The 20,376-nt window shown below is 37.0% G+C and overlaps 1 protein-coding gene across 1 annotated transcript; it reads left to right on the forward strand.

Moving 5' to 3' along the window:
* Positions 1–1,204: 1,204 nt before the first annotated feature.
* LOC114938935 (uncharacterized) lies at positions 1,205–15,773 on the forward strand. Its single transcript, XM_029313101.2, has 3 exons — positions 1,205–1,882; positions 9,170–9,263; positions 13,218–15,773. Exons 1-3 carry the CDS (start codon positions 1,841–1,843, stop codon positions 13,931–13,933), a joined length of 852 nt encoding a protein of 283 aa, XP_029168934.1. The 5' UTR covers positions 1,205–1,840; the 3' UTR covers positions 13,934–15,773.
* Positions 15,774–20,376: the final 4,603 nt, after the last annotated feature.

Consider the following 20,376-nt stretch of genomic DNA (forward strand, 5'->3'; position numbering starts at 1 on the left):
ATATATATATATATATATATATACTTGCGCTTTGGAGAAAAATGCGGAGAAAACAAGCAAAGGGACTGCATAGAACAGCAAATGCAACTGATTGTGAAACAAATGCATAGATCTATTTCTTCTCATCTCGTTTAAAAGAACGTAATAAATCTTAGGAAATGCAATTGCAAAAATGCTTTTTTGACATATAATGACCGGATGATGTTTGACGTCTTACCGGATATTTCCGCGATATCCAGTGTTTATTATTATCTAAATAAAATTATATAAATGATCATCTAGATAAAATGTTGGCGTCATCTTATCTTTATATAGAAATAAAAAAATATGTATTATCTATATTCTACATCTTACAATTTGATGAAAAAAGTATTATCTTCACGAAATTGTCTAGAATAATTAGATTTAGAGTCCTAGAGATAAAACTTTATAAACAAAAGTATGAATATATTTTTATATCCCTTTTATAATTTTATTTATAACTGTGTTTAAATAAACAGTCTTAAAAATAATTATCCGGAAGTCATCTAGATGAATATCGCCATATAATTTGACCTAAATATATTTAAAACAAAATCATCTTTATCCAATGTACATAAGATGAATTTTTATACATATATTTTCATCTCATCTGTATCCAGCTAATTTTAAAACCATCTAAGCACAACCCTGATGATATCGCGGAGCGTCGCGACGACAATAAAGAAGCTTCGACGTCTGGCGAGCAAGTCTCCACGCGGAGGCAGCTGCATCGCCTGCATCCTGCATCATCCGCGAAGAGAGAGAGAGATGGAACGGAGATGAACGGAGCGCGTGAATGGAGGTTGAACGAAGAGACCTCGCAGTGCCGTCACGATGACAGGAGGCGCACACGTGGACCGATCTCTAGACGAAATCGATTTTGACAGGTCTTTCGACTTCACTCCTTGCATTGAAGAATGCATATAATTGATATCTATATAGATCGACAAGATAAATGAATGATTTAATATACAGAGTAAAATTTGGACATTTCTTGCACAGGACGAGGAAACCCATCGACATTCCCGACCCTGCGCACTCGGACGGAATCGGGCGAGTCGACGTATACCTTAATAACATGCCAGAAGGAGAGGGAAAAGAAAAACAGAGAGAGAGAGAAGAACCAAGAGACAGATAGAGAGAGGGAACGAGCGAGCGAGCGTGCGCCGACTGCTGTCATGGTGGCAGATCTGCCTTCTGGCAGGAGGGTCTCGACCTGCCACGGCACTCGGCGTTACCTGACAGCGCGCGCGTACTTTAGTGTCTCCGAAGTCGCGCACTACGATGGATCGAGGAGCGAGGAGCGCGTGGTGAACGCTCGGCGAACACCTCTCGAGGAAGGCAGTCGCGTCGAGTTGCGTTAAATCGCCCTCCAGGGAAAACTCGGAGCAGTAAATAGAAAATACGGAAAACATTCTTTCGCGGCCAGCCATACTTCGCGGAGAATTCGCGACGAAGACGACCGAGAGAAGGAGGCACTTCGCGATACGATCGATCCGTCAAAAGCGAAGTGTGCAGCAACGCGAGGAGATCGTCGAGCTCGGCCGCCGGCGATGGCAGAGATGTATCGCTCGTGACGTCACGGAATTCCTCTTCGGTGCTGTTGCTGATGCTAGAGCGAGCACTCGTCATCGTCGTGCCTTCTCGTCGTCGCGGGCTCTCTTTCTCTCTTTCTCTCGATTAACGAGAAGAGAGATAACGAAGTGAGTGAAGGAAGCGAGAAGAGAGGAGGAAGATTAAAAAAAAGGAGAGAGAGAGGGACAGAGAGAGGACGTAGGCGTTGAGTGATTGTTGTCGGTGCTAGTTTCCATCGGGAGTCATGAGGGACACCAGCGATATGATGGAGGACGCCCTGTCGGAGGTACGTAATCGCCGATATCAATCGGTCCTCAGGTCTTTACGGATCTTCTGGGTTAATGTGCTTCCGCATCGTCGAGAAGAGAACGACGTGTCGCTTTCAACTATCCGGATAACGAGGTGTTACCTTTTTTCAATCCGCTCCGAGAAAGTGATGTTTGCGATGTCATCAAGTAGCGGATGTCCCTTTTATTATACGAATTCCACGCTCAAATTCGACGAAAGAATCGTCTTCTTCTCGATAAATATACACGTCGGGATAATTGTAGCTCTCGGATAAATAATGATTGGAAATTAATTTTAAATAAACTGTAATGGAATTTTCAATTAAGACTTGATTATATAGGTGACTTGATGTACGATGGTAAATATTGAAGAGAGAAATGTCATTAAATATTAATAAAATTCTTCTCGACATATTTTTTCACTAAGCTAAAGATCTTTTCAAAGAAAAGAAGGCTAAGGAATGTCCTGTGTTTTTCAGATGATTATGCAGAATATATAATTAGCTTAAATTTATTAAAATTTCCGAGCGTATTCGTTATTTAATTTCCAGTTGAGCGGACATCTTCTATAATCACTATCATTAATAATAAAAATAATCAAATTTACAATAATGATGGTATGAAACAAATGATAAGGATGATAATGAGGGATCTGATGAGCAAATAGAAAAATCTCGGAGTATTTTTACTCCGTACTAATTTGATCGCGCTGAATTATGATGTTGATACAGATATTCTTTTCACTGATTAACCGACACGATAAGCACTCGTGTGTCATTTGCTGACATTTTAATCGTCAATTTGACGTTTCGCGCGTCGAGAGAGAGAGAGAGAGAAAAAAAAAGAAAATTCACGTAATATCTTTTCTATTCTCTCCGCCGGATGCATTCTCGGAAAAATTCCGATCGCCGTACAAACGATAATCACCTGTATTTACGATCGTATCGCGGAATGTATCGCTGCCAAAATCCTCTTTGCACCTGCTCCGAAATCGATTGCACGAATCGGCTTTTTCTTTTTTTTTTATTTATTCGTTCTCTACCGCGCACTTGTTCGTTTTCGGTGCGATTGCGCGAAACAAATTCCTGTTGTTTTTTTAAATTTTTTTTCGGATCCATCGTTTTTCTCGATCGCTTTTCCGATCCGTCTATTAGAGAGAGAGAAGAGATATGATATCGTGTTTGTACGGAGACAACAGAAACATGTAAATCCTTTCTCTCTCTCTCCTCGCGGATTCGGTGATTTAAATCTCCATTATAGAGCCGAAGAGGCTCTACGATAATAATTCCGATTCTATCCGCGATTTATGCGACGCGGGGGTGGATTATATAGAAACAACCCTTTTCCTCTCATCCGGTCCCAGTCGAGTGTTATTAACGGTATAAAAAGGGGCGCGTATATATTGATTTAAGCATCCCGTTATTACCCTCTTTTCACCCGACATTATGGAATTACATCGATCACTGCCTGAGAAAATCGCTGTCTTTTGTGCTCGATATTTTCCTCCTCTCTTTCTCTCTTTCGGTCTTTGCACTCTTTTATCGCATGCATTTTGAATCGCGATAACTGTAATTTCCTGCTTATACGAATCTTAGATTTGCTTTTTGAGCATTCTAAGCTCTCCTTTCTCGTTTGCTCGACGTCTACTTAGTTATTTATCTCTCGACTTCGATCTTCGCGCGCTGCGAGTCATCTCGCCGCGAAGTTTTCTCGTTTAAAATTCTATCGGAACGTCGGCTGGGGGCCGAATTAGAATTTCAAATTGAATCCCATTGCGCGAGAGAGGGATGCGCCCTTTTCTGCAGTTAACTGCATTCCCGATGTCCATGCGCTTCTCGCCGGAACTTCGAGGGGAAGAAATATCTTTCGAGAAATGCAATCTTGCATAAAATAGTATAGAGGGTTGCTATTTCTTTCTCGGTCTGCTTCTTGGTCTGCTTTCTTTCCTTTTTTTGCAATTTCGATATTTGTATTTATTGCAACAAGCGGAATAAGTCTTGTGAGTTTTCCCTTCAATAATTCTTCTTTGAAAAAAACTTTGATCATCTCTCTTCCAACTTCTTTGCTTTACGATTTTTCTTCCTTCTTTTTGTGCTATTACTCTCGTTGAATTTCTCGTTCGGATTTAATTTAGCGTTCCTTTAGTTGTCTTGAAAATAAGAATGGCAAGGTAAATCATATATTGATTTTACAAAAAATTTAAAGTTTATATTACAATATTTTGCTTATATATATTATACATTTCTATAGAATTTTTTCCTATAATTGTATCGAAAAACATTGAAAATTAAAATAAAAAAAAGATTGCATCGAGGCAATAATTATTTGATAAAAAAACTTCTCTTATAGTCTTGATACACAAACAAAAACACGCAATTGGTTGCTTCTTATAATATGATTCCTGCAACAAATGCACCGATTTATAGTCTCATGTTTAACTATTTATATAGTTAAACATGATTCATTACCAAGATATACTCGAGGGTATCAAACTCAACTCGTGACTCTCGTGTGTGGTTTACAAAATAAGCGACTCATTCATTCATGTCTTCGTTTAAATCTCGAGATACATATACATGTATGTATATACGACTCCGTCGAGTTTTCCTCGAAATTCCATGTACCTATACTCTTTTAGGACCACCCATTTGAAGTCGCGCGGCGCTCTTTGAATTCGGAATCGTCTCCTCGGCACCTTACATCCGTTCGCCTGGCAACCAATGTGGAGATGACTGCACCGAAGTGGTCAAACGTGTCCCTTTACTAGCGTACGTGCGAGTATAGTTACGCACCTTTGTACGCTCTGCATCTCCATCTTTCTCGTTCTATTTATATCCATGTGACTCGATAAAGACGAGAGAGGCCGAAGAGAGAAATACTCGTCGCAAGGATGTGGCTTCGCATCGAACGAAATCGAATAGATGTATCGTCTCCAGGACGATTTGTCACTCTTGTCGAAAAGTGCCTCGGTTCTCCAAGATTCTTCCATTATTTATTAATCACCTTTCATTCTTGCGACTGGAACTGACTTTACAAGAGTTTCTCCTCTTTTTTTAATATCGATAATTAATTTTCATTTACGTTGAAAAGTTTTGTAATAAATATGAACATATATATATATATATATATATATATATATATATATATGTGTGTGTGTGTGTGTGTGTAATAAAAATATTAAATTTTTGATTTTAATATTAAATTGATTATTTACACAATTATTAAAATAATATTTGAAAGAAAAGACAAGTTAAATGAATTTAATAAATTAGTTAAAAATACAGAATTGAATAATTCGATAAGTTGCGACTTATTATGAATTTTTGTGCGACAAAATTTCTAATTGCTCGCCTTATCTGTGATTTGTGTTGATTGAATTAATTAGGCGAATTAGTAATCTGCGCGAGACAAAGTTCAGTAAACTTTTGCAAAAGAAACATAAAATTATTTTGTTGTTTTGCTTTGATTTGCATGCCATTTTCGAGGGACAAGACAAACAGCGCTTCATGAAAGAGCGACGTTGAAAGATGAAATTGGCAAATCTGCATCTATCAATTTGCCTAATTGAAGCACGTCCGCGTTTATTATTTCGCTCGAACATTGACATCTGGCGCGGCACAAATCGATCATTCGAATCGCATTCGTGCATTGGTTCAAAATAGACGGATTTATTTTCAATATTTTTAAATGCAATATTGAATCATTTTTATCATGTACATGATGAATATTTTTATTAATCAAGAACTAAATATTGTAAAAATATTACAAAATATTTTAATGGAAAAGGGGATATAAAACGCGTAAAATAGAAAATTACATGGAGATAATTTTTCTTTTAGAATTTATCGTGAAAATCATTCGTGGTAATCGTGGAAAATGTGATATTGGAAGAATTTTATAAGCATTTCTCTGATTAATATTTACTACAATAAAAAATAATATGTATATAGTAAATTTTATATCTTATTGTGATAGATATTAATTTTTTTATAGTGGTATAAGTATTAATCAGAGAAACTCTTACAAAATTCTTCCAGTAATTGTCCTACGATTACGTTAATTTTCAGGATAAATACTAGGAGAAAATTCTATGTGTATATATAATTAATTTGTGTATAATATACAATTTTAATTCTGACGCGTTGCCATAAATTTAAAAAAAATGTCTATTTCTCGAACTTTTCAATTAAACATCTGAATAATTTTTTGCCATGATATAATGGCAGCAAATCACTGTAGTCAATTATTCTCTATAGTCGGGCGGAGATAACCGGGCGTGTCTGCGACCCGTTAACTAAACACACTCGCGTTTTACTCGCGATCGATGGCCCGAATATCGTCCGTCACGAAGGGGCGACGTCCGTTAGTTTGTTGTGCGTTTTCGGTTCCGTGTATCAATTGCGCAAGCTCATTAAAGCGCGTTCGTGTTTGTTATCACAATGACGATGTTCGGTCCAACCGCAAGTATAAATTTTGTCTTCAACCGTCCACGATTTGCATACGCCGTGTGCATACAAACGCGATTCGATATCAATAACTGCGGCAATAAATGCATCCCAACTGCACCTTGCAGTTCGGATTGGTCCATTCACCTCTCCGAGACGGAGATTTGGAACTGCAAAGAGAGAGAGAAAGAAAGAGAGAAGAGACGGGCTCGAAGATCTATTTTAGCTCCTCGCGCGATTTCGCGTATCGATTAAAGTGTACTTTGGCATTTCGGCCGCCTCGGAATTATGCGGAATAATAATACGAATGCGCGATGCACATGGATTTGCATGCCTTTATCGCGCGTGTCGATTTAATCGAAGAGACTTAAGAAAGTATATTGAATGACAAAGACGTTATCGGGGGTCTTTCGCGTTCGCTATATAAATTTTACCTTCTCGTTCGATTATCTTCTCGACGATCCGAAGAAAGCTTTAACGCGACGAAAATTTATATACAATGCAGAATCTCGTCTTTGCTTCTCTCGTTTGCATATATCGATTATATCGCGATCGGACTCTCCCTTGATTCGGTGAAAGACCGAAATCAACCGCACGTTCCAACGCAATATCCGAGCTTGTTTCCTCGCGATGCATTTCCATATTTGATGCAATTAGTGACGAGAAGCCGCGAATGTATCGATTCGAACGTATCGAGCTACGGCCATAATTTCCATCGTTAAAGCTATTTTCCGTTAATGGCGATAATTATAGCGCGAAACGAAATCGGTCGAAGAGATCTCCTCGCTCCTTTCTCGGATTTTTAATGTACTATTTTTCGATCATAATCGACGTTAGAATGACTTGGGCGTGGAATTTTGTATAATGCATATTAATTTATACGAAACCGGTGTGCATTAAATATATTGTAGCTGAGCTATAATTTCAGCTATTATCCCGGAAATGTGCAACATCGCGATCGTCCTCTGTGTGTTACGTATATAGGTCGAGAATATTAATTGAATATTATGAATATTTATCGTACAATTGTGCATATATATCGTACTTATTTACCATACTTTACACTTCATCGACACCAACTCGGTTTAGAATCGCGAGCGACGTCGTTACGTGTCGGCAGAAGTTGGACTCTGATATCGTTATTGACATCATTTTTTCTCTCTCTCCTCTTTTTTTCATTATTTCCGGTTAGCAATTTCCCGTTTTTAAGTTTCCGTTTCATGATCGGTGGCGCGCGATCATTTTAATCCATTCCGCAAACTTTCACGTTCTCGCTTTCACCCGAGAAAATTCGTCAGCCTGATGGCTGCGTTCACGTGGCAAAGAGTTTTATTTCCTCCGCAGGAAAACCCTTTTCAATTTTCTTCCCTTTCTTCAAAAAAAAAAAAAAAAAACAACCTTGGTGTCCTTAACCTTTGTGCAAAAATCGATTCTCGTGTTTTCTAACCATCCAAATCAAATGGTCACGCTCCTTCCACGCGTTTCAATCATATACAATACAATTACTCGCCTTGTCCTTGTTTGGTGGTTTCAGCTCTTTCTCGTTTATTGCCTCGGCCACTGGGTCACTGGATAGTCAACTACAATTTAGCTGTTTGTATATTTTGTTGACTTCGAAGAAGACAATAAATTTTAGATAATTTATATAAAGGGTGTCGTAAACCCTCTCTCTAGGGTGGTTTGTAGAATCGTGAAAAAAAGTTAAATATATTGTCGCTATATATAAGAGAATTTCTGTTTACATGCTGCGTGAAAGTGTTGGCGATTCTTTTTATTGTTAATCCGTTTATGGTTATTGCTGGGAATATATCATGTATTATACGAACGGCTTGGTATCGAGTTAAAGAATTCTTCTTAATAGTTGAAAGCTTGATGTAACAAAGATTGTACGCGTGTTATATAACTGCAACTTAAAATATTCATAAGAAGATACATGTACATCTATGATAGATAAAATGTTTTATAGACTGAATAATAAAACAGTAATAATATATGTTTTATAGACTGAATAATAAAACAATTGGATATATAACAAATAATATTTTGGAATAAAATAAAAAATAAAGAAAACTTGTTTCTTCTGATTCATCTGTAACGCGCAGTTGATAACTTTGAAGTTAAAGAGTTCGATCATCAGTGTGATGAGAGAAATCGTCGCAATCCTTACATGTGACCGCGAACAATAATTATTTTGGGGAAAGCCATTCTCGATCGAACGGACTAATAGCGCTTCCTTGCAAATTATTAAGTTTCGCGGCAAATTGACGGTTTGGAGGCAACTTCGAATATCGTTAATGCGTGCAACATTACACGAAAGTTATATAAATGACGGCATTAATAATGCCGTAGTTACTGGTTTGCAGCAATTTACGATGTTTAACAGCGCGTCGTAAGTCTCGAAATTGACAAATTTGATTAGTATTTTTTTCAAACAAAATTCTGACTGCTTGTTACGATTAAATGTTATTATCGCATTGTATTTTTTTACTCGTAATTATCTGTTTACTTATTTATAATACAATTAATATAATATTTTGCCGCGATAATGTCATTTGAACGCAACTCGCGCTAATTTTAATCAAATTTCACGCGCGCTCGTAATTTAATTGTGCCATACAAGAAGCGCTTAAACTATGAATAGAGACAGATCAGTGTAACTCTAGTGACAATTTGCATATAATTTGTATTTCCATCAGCAGTTTCGCTTCAGTTGCGATCAAATCAAAGTGATGACAAATGTATAGACTTTATCTATTTATTTGATCGATTTTTCAACTTGACTTATATAACACGCTTTATATAGAATAGATTTCTCCTTTTTGTCTATATTCTTTTGCGCAGGACACGATGATGGATTGCGGAGGAGATGGCGGAGGATTGGAGGATTTCGTTGATTTAGCTACTGACATTACGGATAATTCGCCAACAATACGAGGTAAAAATTCATATTTTTATAATATTTTTATTTAAACACGAATCACACAAAATCATTCAAATGCGTATATTCGTGTTTTCTCAGAATTTGACATTAAATATTTTTAATAACAAAAAATTGCATACGATTATAAATAATCTATTAAAGTCTAAAATTATTTGTAAAGAATTTATAATTTTTTTAGAAACATGTGTATTTGCGTTCTTTTCTCATTTTTCGATTGTGTGATTTGTGTCGGAATGAAAGTAACATATAATAGGCGAAGCATGCATAAAATGCGAATTCCGAACAAGATAATTACGTTTACGCATTGCGTCAGCTCTCTTCCCCTGTTATTCCTAATTACATTGTTGTTTAGTTACGTAATAAAGTGCATGCATATCTCTGCTATCTCTCTGCTATTTGTCACTGTCCTCTTTGCGAAATTCCATCATATTTTTCACCGTAATATGGAACGAATTGAATTCACCCATGAATACGAGAAATTTTGTTTCTTTTCTTTAGCCTCAAACACGAACTGGAAATATTTTACGACGTCGTAAGGGAGAGCATATACCTGCCCTAGTGAGATTTTTGTTGCCCCAGAAAATCTTCGCTCTCCGTTATGTACAAAAAAATGTCACCGGTCTTTCTTATAAAAAACGTTTTCCTTTAGCGGTCTTTTCGAGCGTGAGAATAGCAGAGCACTAATTTTTCCTTTGTAATGAAATGTTAGGAAATTGTCGTCATTTTGTGAAAAAAAACTGTGAAATTAGTTGTATAATAACGTAAATATATCAATTAAATTAATTTTTATATAAAATCTTGACGCATTAAAAATATAACATACATATTTTAATATATGTATAATAATTGTTATAGAAAACAGAATATAAATTTTACACATAAGCATTTTTTTTTTTAGAGAGAGAGCCTTGAAATTTTACTTTTTACTTTTTTTATGTAGAGAAACTTGCTTCTATTTGTACGAGAGTCGTCCAATTAACTCGCCGCGTGAGTTTGGAGATTTTCATAGCGATAAAATGATTCGTCAGAAAGCGCGACGGAAATGCAATCTTTGAGTCGCCTCGATTAAAACTTTTAATAAGGCGCAAATGACGTAGATATCGCTCAGCGATAGCGAACAACCGCGCAACTTTGTACCCGTATTTATTCGCGAAACGAGTGAGCCATTAAAATTTATTAGGTCGATGTCATTAATCACGGTATATATATATATATATATATATATAAGTCGGTTGCTGCTCGGTGAAATAACTTCGCCGATCTTCTCCTGAAATATATGAATTCTCTATGCTAATGTCGGCTTTCTGTATACGTGCAGCTACAGAAATTTCTATTCACCGACAAGAATTATGGCCCTCTCTCGACGGAGTAATTTCTGGCGATATCGTTGAACAATATAAATCGTAATGCCATTCACGTAAATAAATTTACGATCATTACGATGAGACATCAATTGATCGGCCGCGATAAGAGTCGATTCATATATAGTTTAAACGATGATATATTACATCATATTATTGACGATCGAGAATAATAATTTTTTTATAGCTGTGAGTCACGATCTGCCCATAAATCTAGTATTTCATAATATATGTTATCAAAATAATTGTATTATTTTATACACGAAGAGAATTTTCTCTTCAAATTCACCCTGAAAATCATTGTAATCGTGGGATAATATATGGTATTGGAAGAATTTTATAAGAGTTTATCTAATTAATTTACCACAATAAAAAATATTAATATGTACATAGCGAAATTAATCGAACATATTTTATATATCTTATTGTGATAGATATTAATATTTTTATTGTCCCACGATTACTATGATTTTCAGAATAAAATCTAAGAGAAAATTCTCTCTGTGTATATTTATGTGTAAATTATTGAATAGAATATATACAAAGTTTTCTTTTTATATACATACATGTATATAATACATATTCGATATGTTGCTAGAATAATTGGTGCATATCCGTCAGCATAATATCATAGCAATTGACTATTCCCTATGGACCACGTAGATTTTTTTGGCCAGAAACAAATGGTTCGTTCGTTAGGCGCCTTTCAGTCCCTTTAAATCGTTGCTTAACCTAACCCAACCCAATCCAATCTCGCTACATGTCGCGTAGACTATAGGAACAGGACATTTAAATGCGGGTATCCCTGTGGGAACGTCCGGTAAAGAGAGTCGCATTGGCGTCTTTTGAAGAGGGAGAGAGAGAGTAAGAGATGAGAAAAAGAAAGATGACTGAAAAAAAGAAGAATCAACGAACTTGCTCTCGCGACTGGTCCAGACTTTTCTATTATCATCAAGAAAAAAGAACGAGTACGACGCGACATACGCTTGACTGTTTGAAAAACGTTGATAGAGAACACACTTGCGCGCAATGAGGAGAACAAAAATATGGGAATAATCTGGACACACTGTCAGACATGCATGTATAAATACACGTGTGTTCTTTCAATTTTAATCGAAATTATTAATCAGAACTTTAAATAAAATAATCGATTTTTTACGTCAAGTTTGTTGAGCATTAAACAGTTGAAGATTATTATTTTTAGAATAAAATTTTCGTACGCATCGCCAATTTCAAATACATATCCCTTGTTTCAAATTTTAATTCGATATTTATTGTATTTAATCAATCTTAATCTACAGAGATTGATTTAATTCAATCCCTAAAGGGGACAATAAAGTTGTTTATCTATCTATCTATCTATTAAATCAATCGTATTTTAAGGCTCGGTTAACAGTTAACACTAATTCCGAGAATATGCATTGTTCTCTCTCCTTATTTTTAATGAAATAATCTTTGCAATTATAAAACTGAATTGCTTAATATATTATGAATTTTGTTCTCATTCGCCCGGAACGTACAATTTAATCGATCGCCACCTTCCGATCGAAATCGCTCCCGTTCCCAGGAACAGGTATCTCCGAGTTACCCTCGTCAGACGACCTTTCCGTTCTCGTGATGGTGTGTGAACGGCGCATCGCTTACACGTATACACGTATATATATGTCGATGTGCCGCATCGCATTATAACGCACCGCGCCGCAACACGAGGGAGATGAGAAAGAGGAGAGAGACTCGTGCGAAATTCGGACGATTCGCAGGGCGGCGGATATTACGCGGGGTGTGGGCCTCGAACGACAGGTAGTTCCCGTGGGACGTTTATGGGCCAGGATTCCCACAGGACCGCAAAACCGGGCCGCCGACCTGGCGTCGCGGACTCACTCATCGAATCGCGGTCCGGTTGTTACAATAACGCGCTTCTTCCAGTCATTGTCGTTGATTCAACAACGCCGGGATGCATCTGGGTGCATCTCCTTCGAGAGAATCCTTATTAGAACCGCGACTTTTTGCCTCTTTTTATCTCTCCCAAAAGATATTCGCTCTTAATTAATTCTCTTGTTTTTAAATGTCTTTGTGTTTCTCGACACTCTATTAATATTTATATTTATATATAATATTTATATTTTTTTATATTTTTATATTTTTTATATTTATGTTATTTTATTAATAATAGTTATATTTATTTTAATATATTAATATTAATTATAATATTTTGCGTAACTTTAAAAGATCGTTATTAGAACCGCGACTTTTCGCCTCTCTTTTTCTCTCCCAAAAGATATTCGCTCTTAATTAATTCTCTTGTTTTTAAATGTCTTTGTTTCTCGACACTCTATTAATATTTATATATATATATATAATATTTATATTTTTTCTATTTATATTATTTTATTAATAATAGTTATATTTATTTTAATATATTAATATTAATTATAATATTTTGCGTAACTTTAAAAGATCTGCAAAATTGTGTCTTGGAATTTATGTTGATAGATATTTAGAAAAAATCATCTTTGTTTCAATCTTCCAATCACAATTTCCTCGTATTAATAATAGATAACAGGATCGTTTATTGCAATTTGCATAGATGCCGCCGAGCGATTACTGACGTTGCTAGGCATGGACGAAGACGATGACGAGGATCTCCTATCGTCGTCGGAAGACGAAGGCGTCGAGGTAGATATCTCGGAGCTCGAGGACGACGACGAGCAGACGGAGAACACCAAGTTACTTCATCAGCTCGTCGCTTCGTTGGCTCAGGAACTCAAATACTCTCAGAAACAGTCCTCAGCCTCCAGCAACAGAGCCGCGACTCATCCGGACTCGAGTCCCAGCGTGGAAATGATGCTGCAGAACGCGAGTTATCTCGGCCACGGTTGCCTTCAGGATCAAGCGGACCACCCGAAAACGTCCGTTCACCAGAACGACGATTTCCCTCGTAACCATTTTTTCGGCGAGCAGCACGCGAGCTTCCCCAAGTTCAGGAACTTTGGAAACTTCCGGCAGGACCGTCCGGAGTCGCACAGTCGAGCCTTCGATTCTATAAGCCTGGATCGTCGCCGGTGGACGGAGGATCCAGGAGCTGCCCAGCAGGAGCAGGATCCTGGCTCCTGGGCCGCTGGATGGGAGGCTTGCGCCAGCGAGACCCTTCGATATCTCGTCGAGGACGAGGGACTGCCGCCGCATCATCCCACGGTTCTCGCCATGAAAAATCATCTGGATCTGCAGAGGGAGAGGGCGTTCGCTCATTACTCCGGATATACGGAGGCCAAGTCGCAAGACATGAATCTGGTTCTGGATTGATGGGGGCTTCAGGATTAAGGCGGTGAGCAATTAAAGTTATTTCTCTTGCAACGCAAAGCGTTTGGAGAAACTTTCGCGAGTGAGAAATCTTGGAGAAATTAATCTTGTTATTTAAATAAAGAGCGAGCACAATCACATGGTGTGTTGTGACATCGTTTGCGCAAGGCTCTTCGGCTTTCTTACTTTCTTCGAAGAAGAAGAAGAAGGAGGATTGTCATTTCTTTTCGAGTCACGATTTTTATTTAATATTATAGTGAAATACTTCGACGTTATTATTATTTCTCTCTCTCTCTCTCTCTTTCTCTCTCTTTATTTTTCTCTCGGTTTTGCTATTTTCTTATACTGCTGAGATACAATCGATTGGATATCGCACGATATATATTTATTATTTTTGTCGAGATATTTTGCATTTATTATTAAACATACATTTTAAATAAAATTTTCAATTTAATGTTAATGATTTTAATTTTGAGTCAACGTTCATGCGCTGGATCGATATGAGCGTTCGTGTTTCGTCAATAACAAAGTTCGAAAATTATCAATGAATATCTTAATCAAGAATTAAGATATCTCTCCTTTTTTTAAACAAGCAGTTAATTGCTCGTAATATTCTCCTGGAATATCAGGAGAAGGCTTCGGGCGCCATTAAAAAAAATATTTCTAGGAATTAGGATCATTGTGAACTGTAGAAAAACGTCCGGTGAATCAGGACCAGGACTATCCTTAGAACAAATTCCTAGATTAGACTATTGTAAGTAAAAAGACGATCGAAAGAGTTGAAATACGATGAGCAGGATAATAGAAAATATTTAAATTCGATATGAGAAAGATATGAGATAAGCGTCAATGATTTCCGAATATTGTAAAATATGCGCAATTATCAGAAATCAATATTTATAAAAAAACATTTGTAAAAATAATAGAAACTTACTACAACTTTATAAATTATATTTTTTTTATGATTCAAGGATACAAAATATTTTTTTGTAAATTACTGCATTTTGTCAGTGATTATGCGCAAAATAATTTTTAATCGGATCGTATACGAAAATATTATTGGTTACAATATCGACAATAGGAAAGAGAGAAACATTTTAGTCCCGAAAAAAAATATTGTACATAATTCGAATTAGGCGAGAGACGACGAGAGCTCAGAGATTAGATAGGTCCTTATTCGGTCGTAGATCAGCGAATCATAACTAGGAAGTGGAGATTTGCGAAATTTCATGCTGATCCTTGACAATCCTTCTCCTTAACGTGAGTCTTAAATAGAAGTAAAATAAAAGGAAATTTCTATTGGAATTAAACGCTGAGCGTAAAGGTTCATTGTGAAATTGCATAAATTTCCATATTTGGATCATTACTTAGATCGGATGATCATCGTTTTTCATACACAAGGAATTGATCGGAATGACGCATCAATCGTAGCGTTAATGTTGGATCGATTTGATATTAAAAATTAAAAAAAAAGCAAAAGGAAGGATATAAATGAAACAAGATAAGCAAAACTGATCCTTGCAAGTGATTCAAGATCGATGATCGACCTCGATCGTGTGTCACTTGTATAAACTTTATATCATAATAATGGATCGCACAGAAAAACTCGAGATATGACCATGAAGCGAATCGCGGAGAATTTTTTAAGTGTTCTTTTTCTTGTCGCATTTTTTACGTGAAATATATACTTAGTCGATGTTCTTCTCACGCGATTGATTGTATCGAGCAGTAATCTGTAAATATGTATGATATCGTTTTAACTTATACACGACTATTGTTACTTTTACAATAAATCACTGTAGATAACACTGACCAGTAAATAAACGACCGCTAAGTTAATTAAGTCCGTCGTCTCGTTTTCCCAGTCCTTAAACATGTCCGAAGCATGTTTAATCCAAACTCGTTTTTAATGCGCCGCTGTATTTTTAAGCATGTATAATGAATTTATATTTAATTAATATTTTCATCGCATTTTAATTATAATTGAAGACACAAATCTAAAAGCTTTTCTCTGAAATATTTGAAAATGCGTTATCATCCCGGATTTATACATGCGTACATATTTCACGTTCACAGGCGATGAAATAAAAATGTAACACTTTTATAATAAAATGGAAAAATTTGAATAATGTAACGAGCTTGATAAATCTATATATATATATATATATATATATATATATATATATATCTTTTTTTTCTTTTCGTTGTTGATTCAGTGTTAGGGGAAAGAAAAAGCTGCCAATTTCTATTTTCCATATCGCGAACGATATTATATATGACATACACGTTATATAATCGGTGCTATGTGTAACAACAAAGACGATTATGCGGTAAGGTGTAAAAAAATAGGACCTTCCCTCTCTCCGCCGTAGCAACGCAACGGTCCGCGATATGCGTCGGAGCCCTAAGAAAGAAGGGACCGCGAACGAACGGCCCGCGTGGATATGGCACGCGACTAACTTGAAAGGAATCGCGCGCCGTACACCTTTATCGGGGTCGTCGTCGGAGGGATCTCTCTACGCCAATGGGGCATCTGGTGTCGGTTCGTAGCACATGCCATGCATCTGCTCCGTCGAGGTACTTTTGTTGTCTTCGACGTTCGCGTCCAGCGAAAAATAAGCCGGGGCGAGCAGCCCGCCGCGACTGCTGTTACCAAGAGAATCTAGGTGCTTGCTTTCTTACCATCTCTTCTCGCGATCCTCGAAACGCGATCCTCACCCGACCTCCTGGCCGCCCGCGATCATCGCCAGGTTCGAGAAAGGAAGACTGAGACTTGAACCTATACAGCACACAAGTTTGCAGCAATATTGCAACAACATTGCATAGCAATATTGCAGAAATATTATGTAGGCATGAATTTGCAATATAGTTCAAACAACGTTGCAGCAACATTTCAGAAATATTATGAAAATAAAATTAGGTACAGACCATTCAGTCCGATCATGTATTTGGCACATTTTACCATTGCTGCAACCTTGCAGCAAGATTGCTGCAACATTGCACAATGTTGTAATATTGCAATGAAATGTTGCCACAATGCTGCTGCAATCTTGTTGTGCTGTACGGGAAGAGGGTTGGTCCCAGACGTGATAGATAACGTAGTAACATTTAGCTGTTAATTCAGTATTTTTTACTCCAATTGTTTCTACTACAGTTGTAATGAATAATATTAGATATGAGGTTGCGGAAAATAGCGATGGCAAAATTATATATACACTGTCGACAATGCAATCTCATCGTACATTGTCGATGATTGCGACTCCCCTTTCGTCTTCACCGCGGAGCAACATCCTGCCGTTCGGCAGGACGAAGCCTGCGGTTTTTTCACTTTTTTTTCACCATATGAAATCGTCTCGGTTTTTTGGACGGCTAGCGCGCGGGACGATGAAGGAGGGAGGTGGTGCAACGCGAAGGGGAGAGAACAGCTGTCCCGGGTGGTAACCGTCAGGTGGTATCCCGTCAGCTCGTCAGCTGCGGGGGTGAGAATACGAAAAAAGGGTTGAGAGAGGACGTTGCGCCCGGACGGCGACCGTCGACCGTCGACACACACGTTGCATTCCGCGGATTATATTGATCGTAAGAAAATTGAGGGACGTGTCGGGATGCGATATAGATGCCGGGACGATGTAAACGTTTTAGAAATTAATTCATCTTTACGAGGATGTAAGAGAACGATGTATCAAAGTTCGAGAGTCAAGTATTCTGTTTTTTCGCGCAGAGAGAATTTTCTCTTAGAATTTACCCTGAAAATCATAGTCATCGTCGAACAATACGATGGTATTGGAAGAATTTTATAAGAATTTCTCTGACTAATATTTCCGCCACAATAAAAAATATTAATATGTACATAGTAAAATTAATCGAACATATTTTACATCTTATTATAGTAGATATTATTATAGTAGATAATATTATAGTTAATATTATTATAGTAGATATAGTAGATATTAAATTACTTATTATAGTAGATATTCTTAGTAGAGAAGAGAAACTCTTGTAAAATTCTGGGTAAATTTTAAGAGAAAATTCTTTTCGTCCAGAATAGATAAAATTGTTAAAATTGTTAATTAATTTTATGTTTTTATTATTTAAGCTCGTTTGCATCGCACTTGTCTATATATACTACATGTATCCCGAGATAAAGATAACATTATCCTTTTTCAGAATAATAATAATAATAATAACTTTCCCTTCCTCTTCTTGTTCTTCTGGTGTTAAAGGCTATGCGATTTTGATGATAAAGCGAGGATAATTCGCGTGGAAGCGCAAACAGAAGAATTATTTATTATCAACCGATGTCTTCTTTATCAAAAACACGCATCTGCGAGTTTCGTTCATAGCGACAGATCAAGAGATGAATTATGTATGAAAATGCGATAGATAACGAAGGATAATTTTTAACAAAATGCCACCCACACACGTGCCACACGCACGCATGCATTATTGCGATTTTTCCGTCCGTGAAACTTGATTGCCGTTTTAATAACGATCAGGACAAGATTGTATATTACAGCTGTAAACGGCGGGGATAATTCCAAGAGGGACAGATGTTGTCGTTCTTCCCCTCTTCGGCATTATTCTAAATGTGTGCGCGTCTAAGATACATAAATCTGAAAAGTAAATTTAAACACGGAACGCGATAATTTCTACACCTTGAGCTGATAATCGCATCTAAATGGAATATTAATCAATTGTCAGTGGAATGTTACCTTGTTCATCTATATGGAATCGCATACAAGGAAAATGGAAAATCCAATTGAAATCTATAAATATTGCAATAATAAACTATCATTTGTTTGTGCAAAAGGAAAACAATATTTTTGACAAGTTAGCTTTTTTACATTAATTTTCTTGAAATTAATCAGTATATGTTAGACACTTTATTTGTCTAAAATTTTTAATTGATGCGCGACGAAAGCAGTGATTTTCCTCGAGATGCGTGTATAATTTAGGGTGTAATTAATATTTTGACAAATTGTGACATTCGGCGATGAATTTTTCTCGAAATGGTTTCGAGATCCACGAGCACTCGTGGATTTCGAGACGAAAGGTGTTCAACACGAGCTTCGCCGATCATTTCTTCCGGACAGCTGCCGCTACTTTTCGAAAATAAAGAGGTGGGCCTCGTTCGTGCGCGCGGACTCCCGCCACGTGCAAGAAAGGGTCTCTATTTCGTTTCGTCGACTTTTTTTTCCTCCAATTTTTTAATCAACCGTCTCGATTATTCGTCTCGACGAGAGAAACGCGCGCGGCTAATTAGCACAATATTCCCCATCCTCCGCTCCGCGACTGTATAAAATTACGGAGAGACGTTCGATGTGACCAATCTCCTCCGCACGGTTAGTAAATTCCGCGTTAGCAGATGTATACTTCCGGCAGCTGTAGTAAAACCGATGTCGTTTACGGGTGCACGCGCCCTCGGCGAGACAATGCGTGCCGATTGGCCATTAAGTCCCCGCATCTGGCGGGATTTCGAAGGATCAATTTTCTACGCCGAGGAATCAATTCGACGTTCGATTTAATCAAACAAAGGAGAATTGGCTTTTTTATATCATTCTTTATTTTTTAATGACATCTCTTGGCTGCGAAAAGAAGATGCTTCTTCGAGTCGATTGACTTTTCACCGATCGTAAGCTTTTTATTGTTACATCATTTATTGCACAATTTTATCGGATAGTCACAAGACGTCGTTTGAGTCGTTTATTAAAAAAAGATGCAATATTTTCTCACGAATTGCAACAGCACTCGGTATCTCTCTCTCTCTCTCTCTCTCTCTCTCTCTCTCTCTCTCTCTCTCTCTCTCTCTCTTCCGTTAACAGATGGACGCGCAAACATAACGATCGTTTATTATACGCAAGGAGAGACGGAACTTTTTTTAATATCTTACATCTTCTTGATCCACACGGCATGCTGCAACCAGCTGTGCGGTGGCGCACAAACCTTTTTCCGTTACTTGGGCTACCGAGACAATTTTTTGCACATTGGCCCCACCGAACTCTTCGAGTCGCTATTAATAAATTTTACCGCATGCATCCCATTAAATCGCGACGTTGGCTGAATTTATGCGCGACGTACAATTAATTTCGTTCTCCTTCATTAAAGATCCTTGGATTATTAAGGTGCGGTACAAATAGAAACAAATGTGCAGCAAAATTAATTACGATTTTCATAAATAGATGTGTATTTCGGAGTAGTTTTTATATTAGGAAATTTTTAAGTTTACAGTACCCTTTATAAGTTTGGAAACACCTTACATTTTGCAATTAAAGAATTGCATGGCAGCGATTTGTTATTAATAAAAATGTTATTGAAATATTTTACTTTTATAATTTATTTATACAAAAAATCCGCACAGATCTGTCAAAAGATCTCTCTAAAGAAATATTCTTTAATTAAATATTTGTAACATGGTAGAATATAAATTTAATGGGATGTTTTTTATCAGT

Source organism: Nylanderia fulva, unplaced genomic scaffold (genome assembly GCF_048542155.1).
Source record: "Nylanderia fulva isolate GAGA-0341 unplaced genomic scaffold, ASM4854215v1 Scaffold26, whole genome shotgun sequence".
Lineage (NCBI taxonomy): Eukaryota > Metazoa > Arthropoda > Insecta > Hymenoptera > Formicidae > Nylanderia > Nylanderia fulva.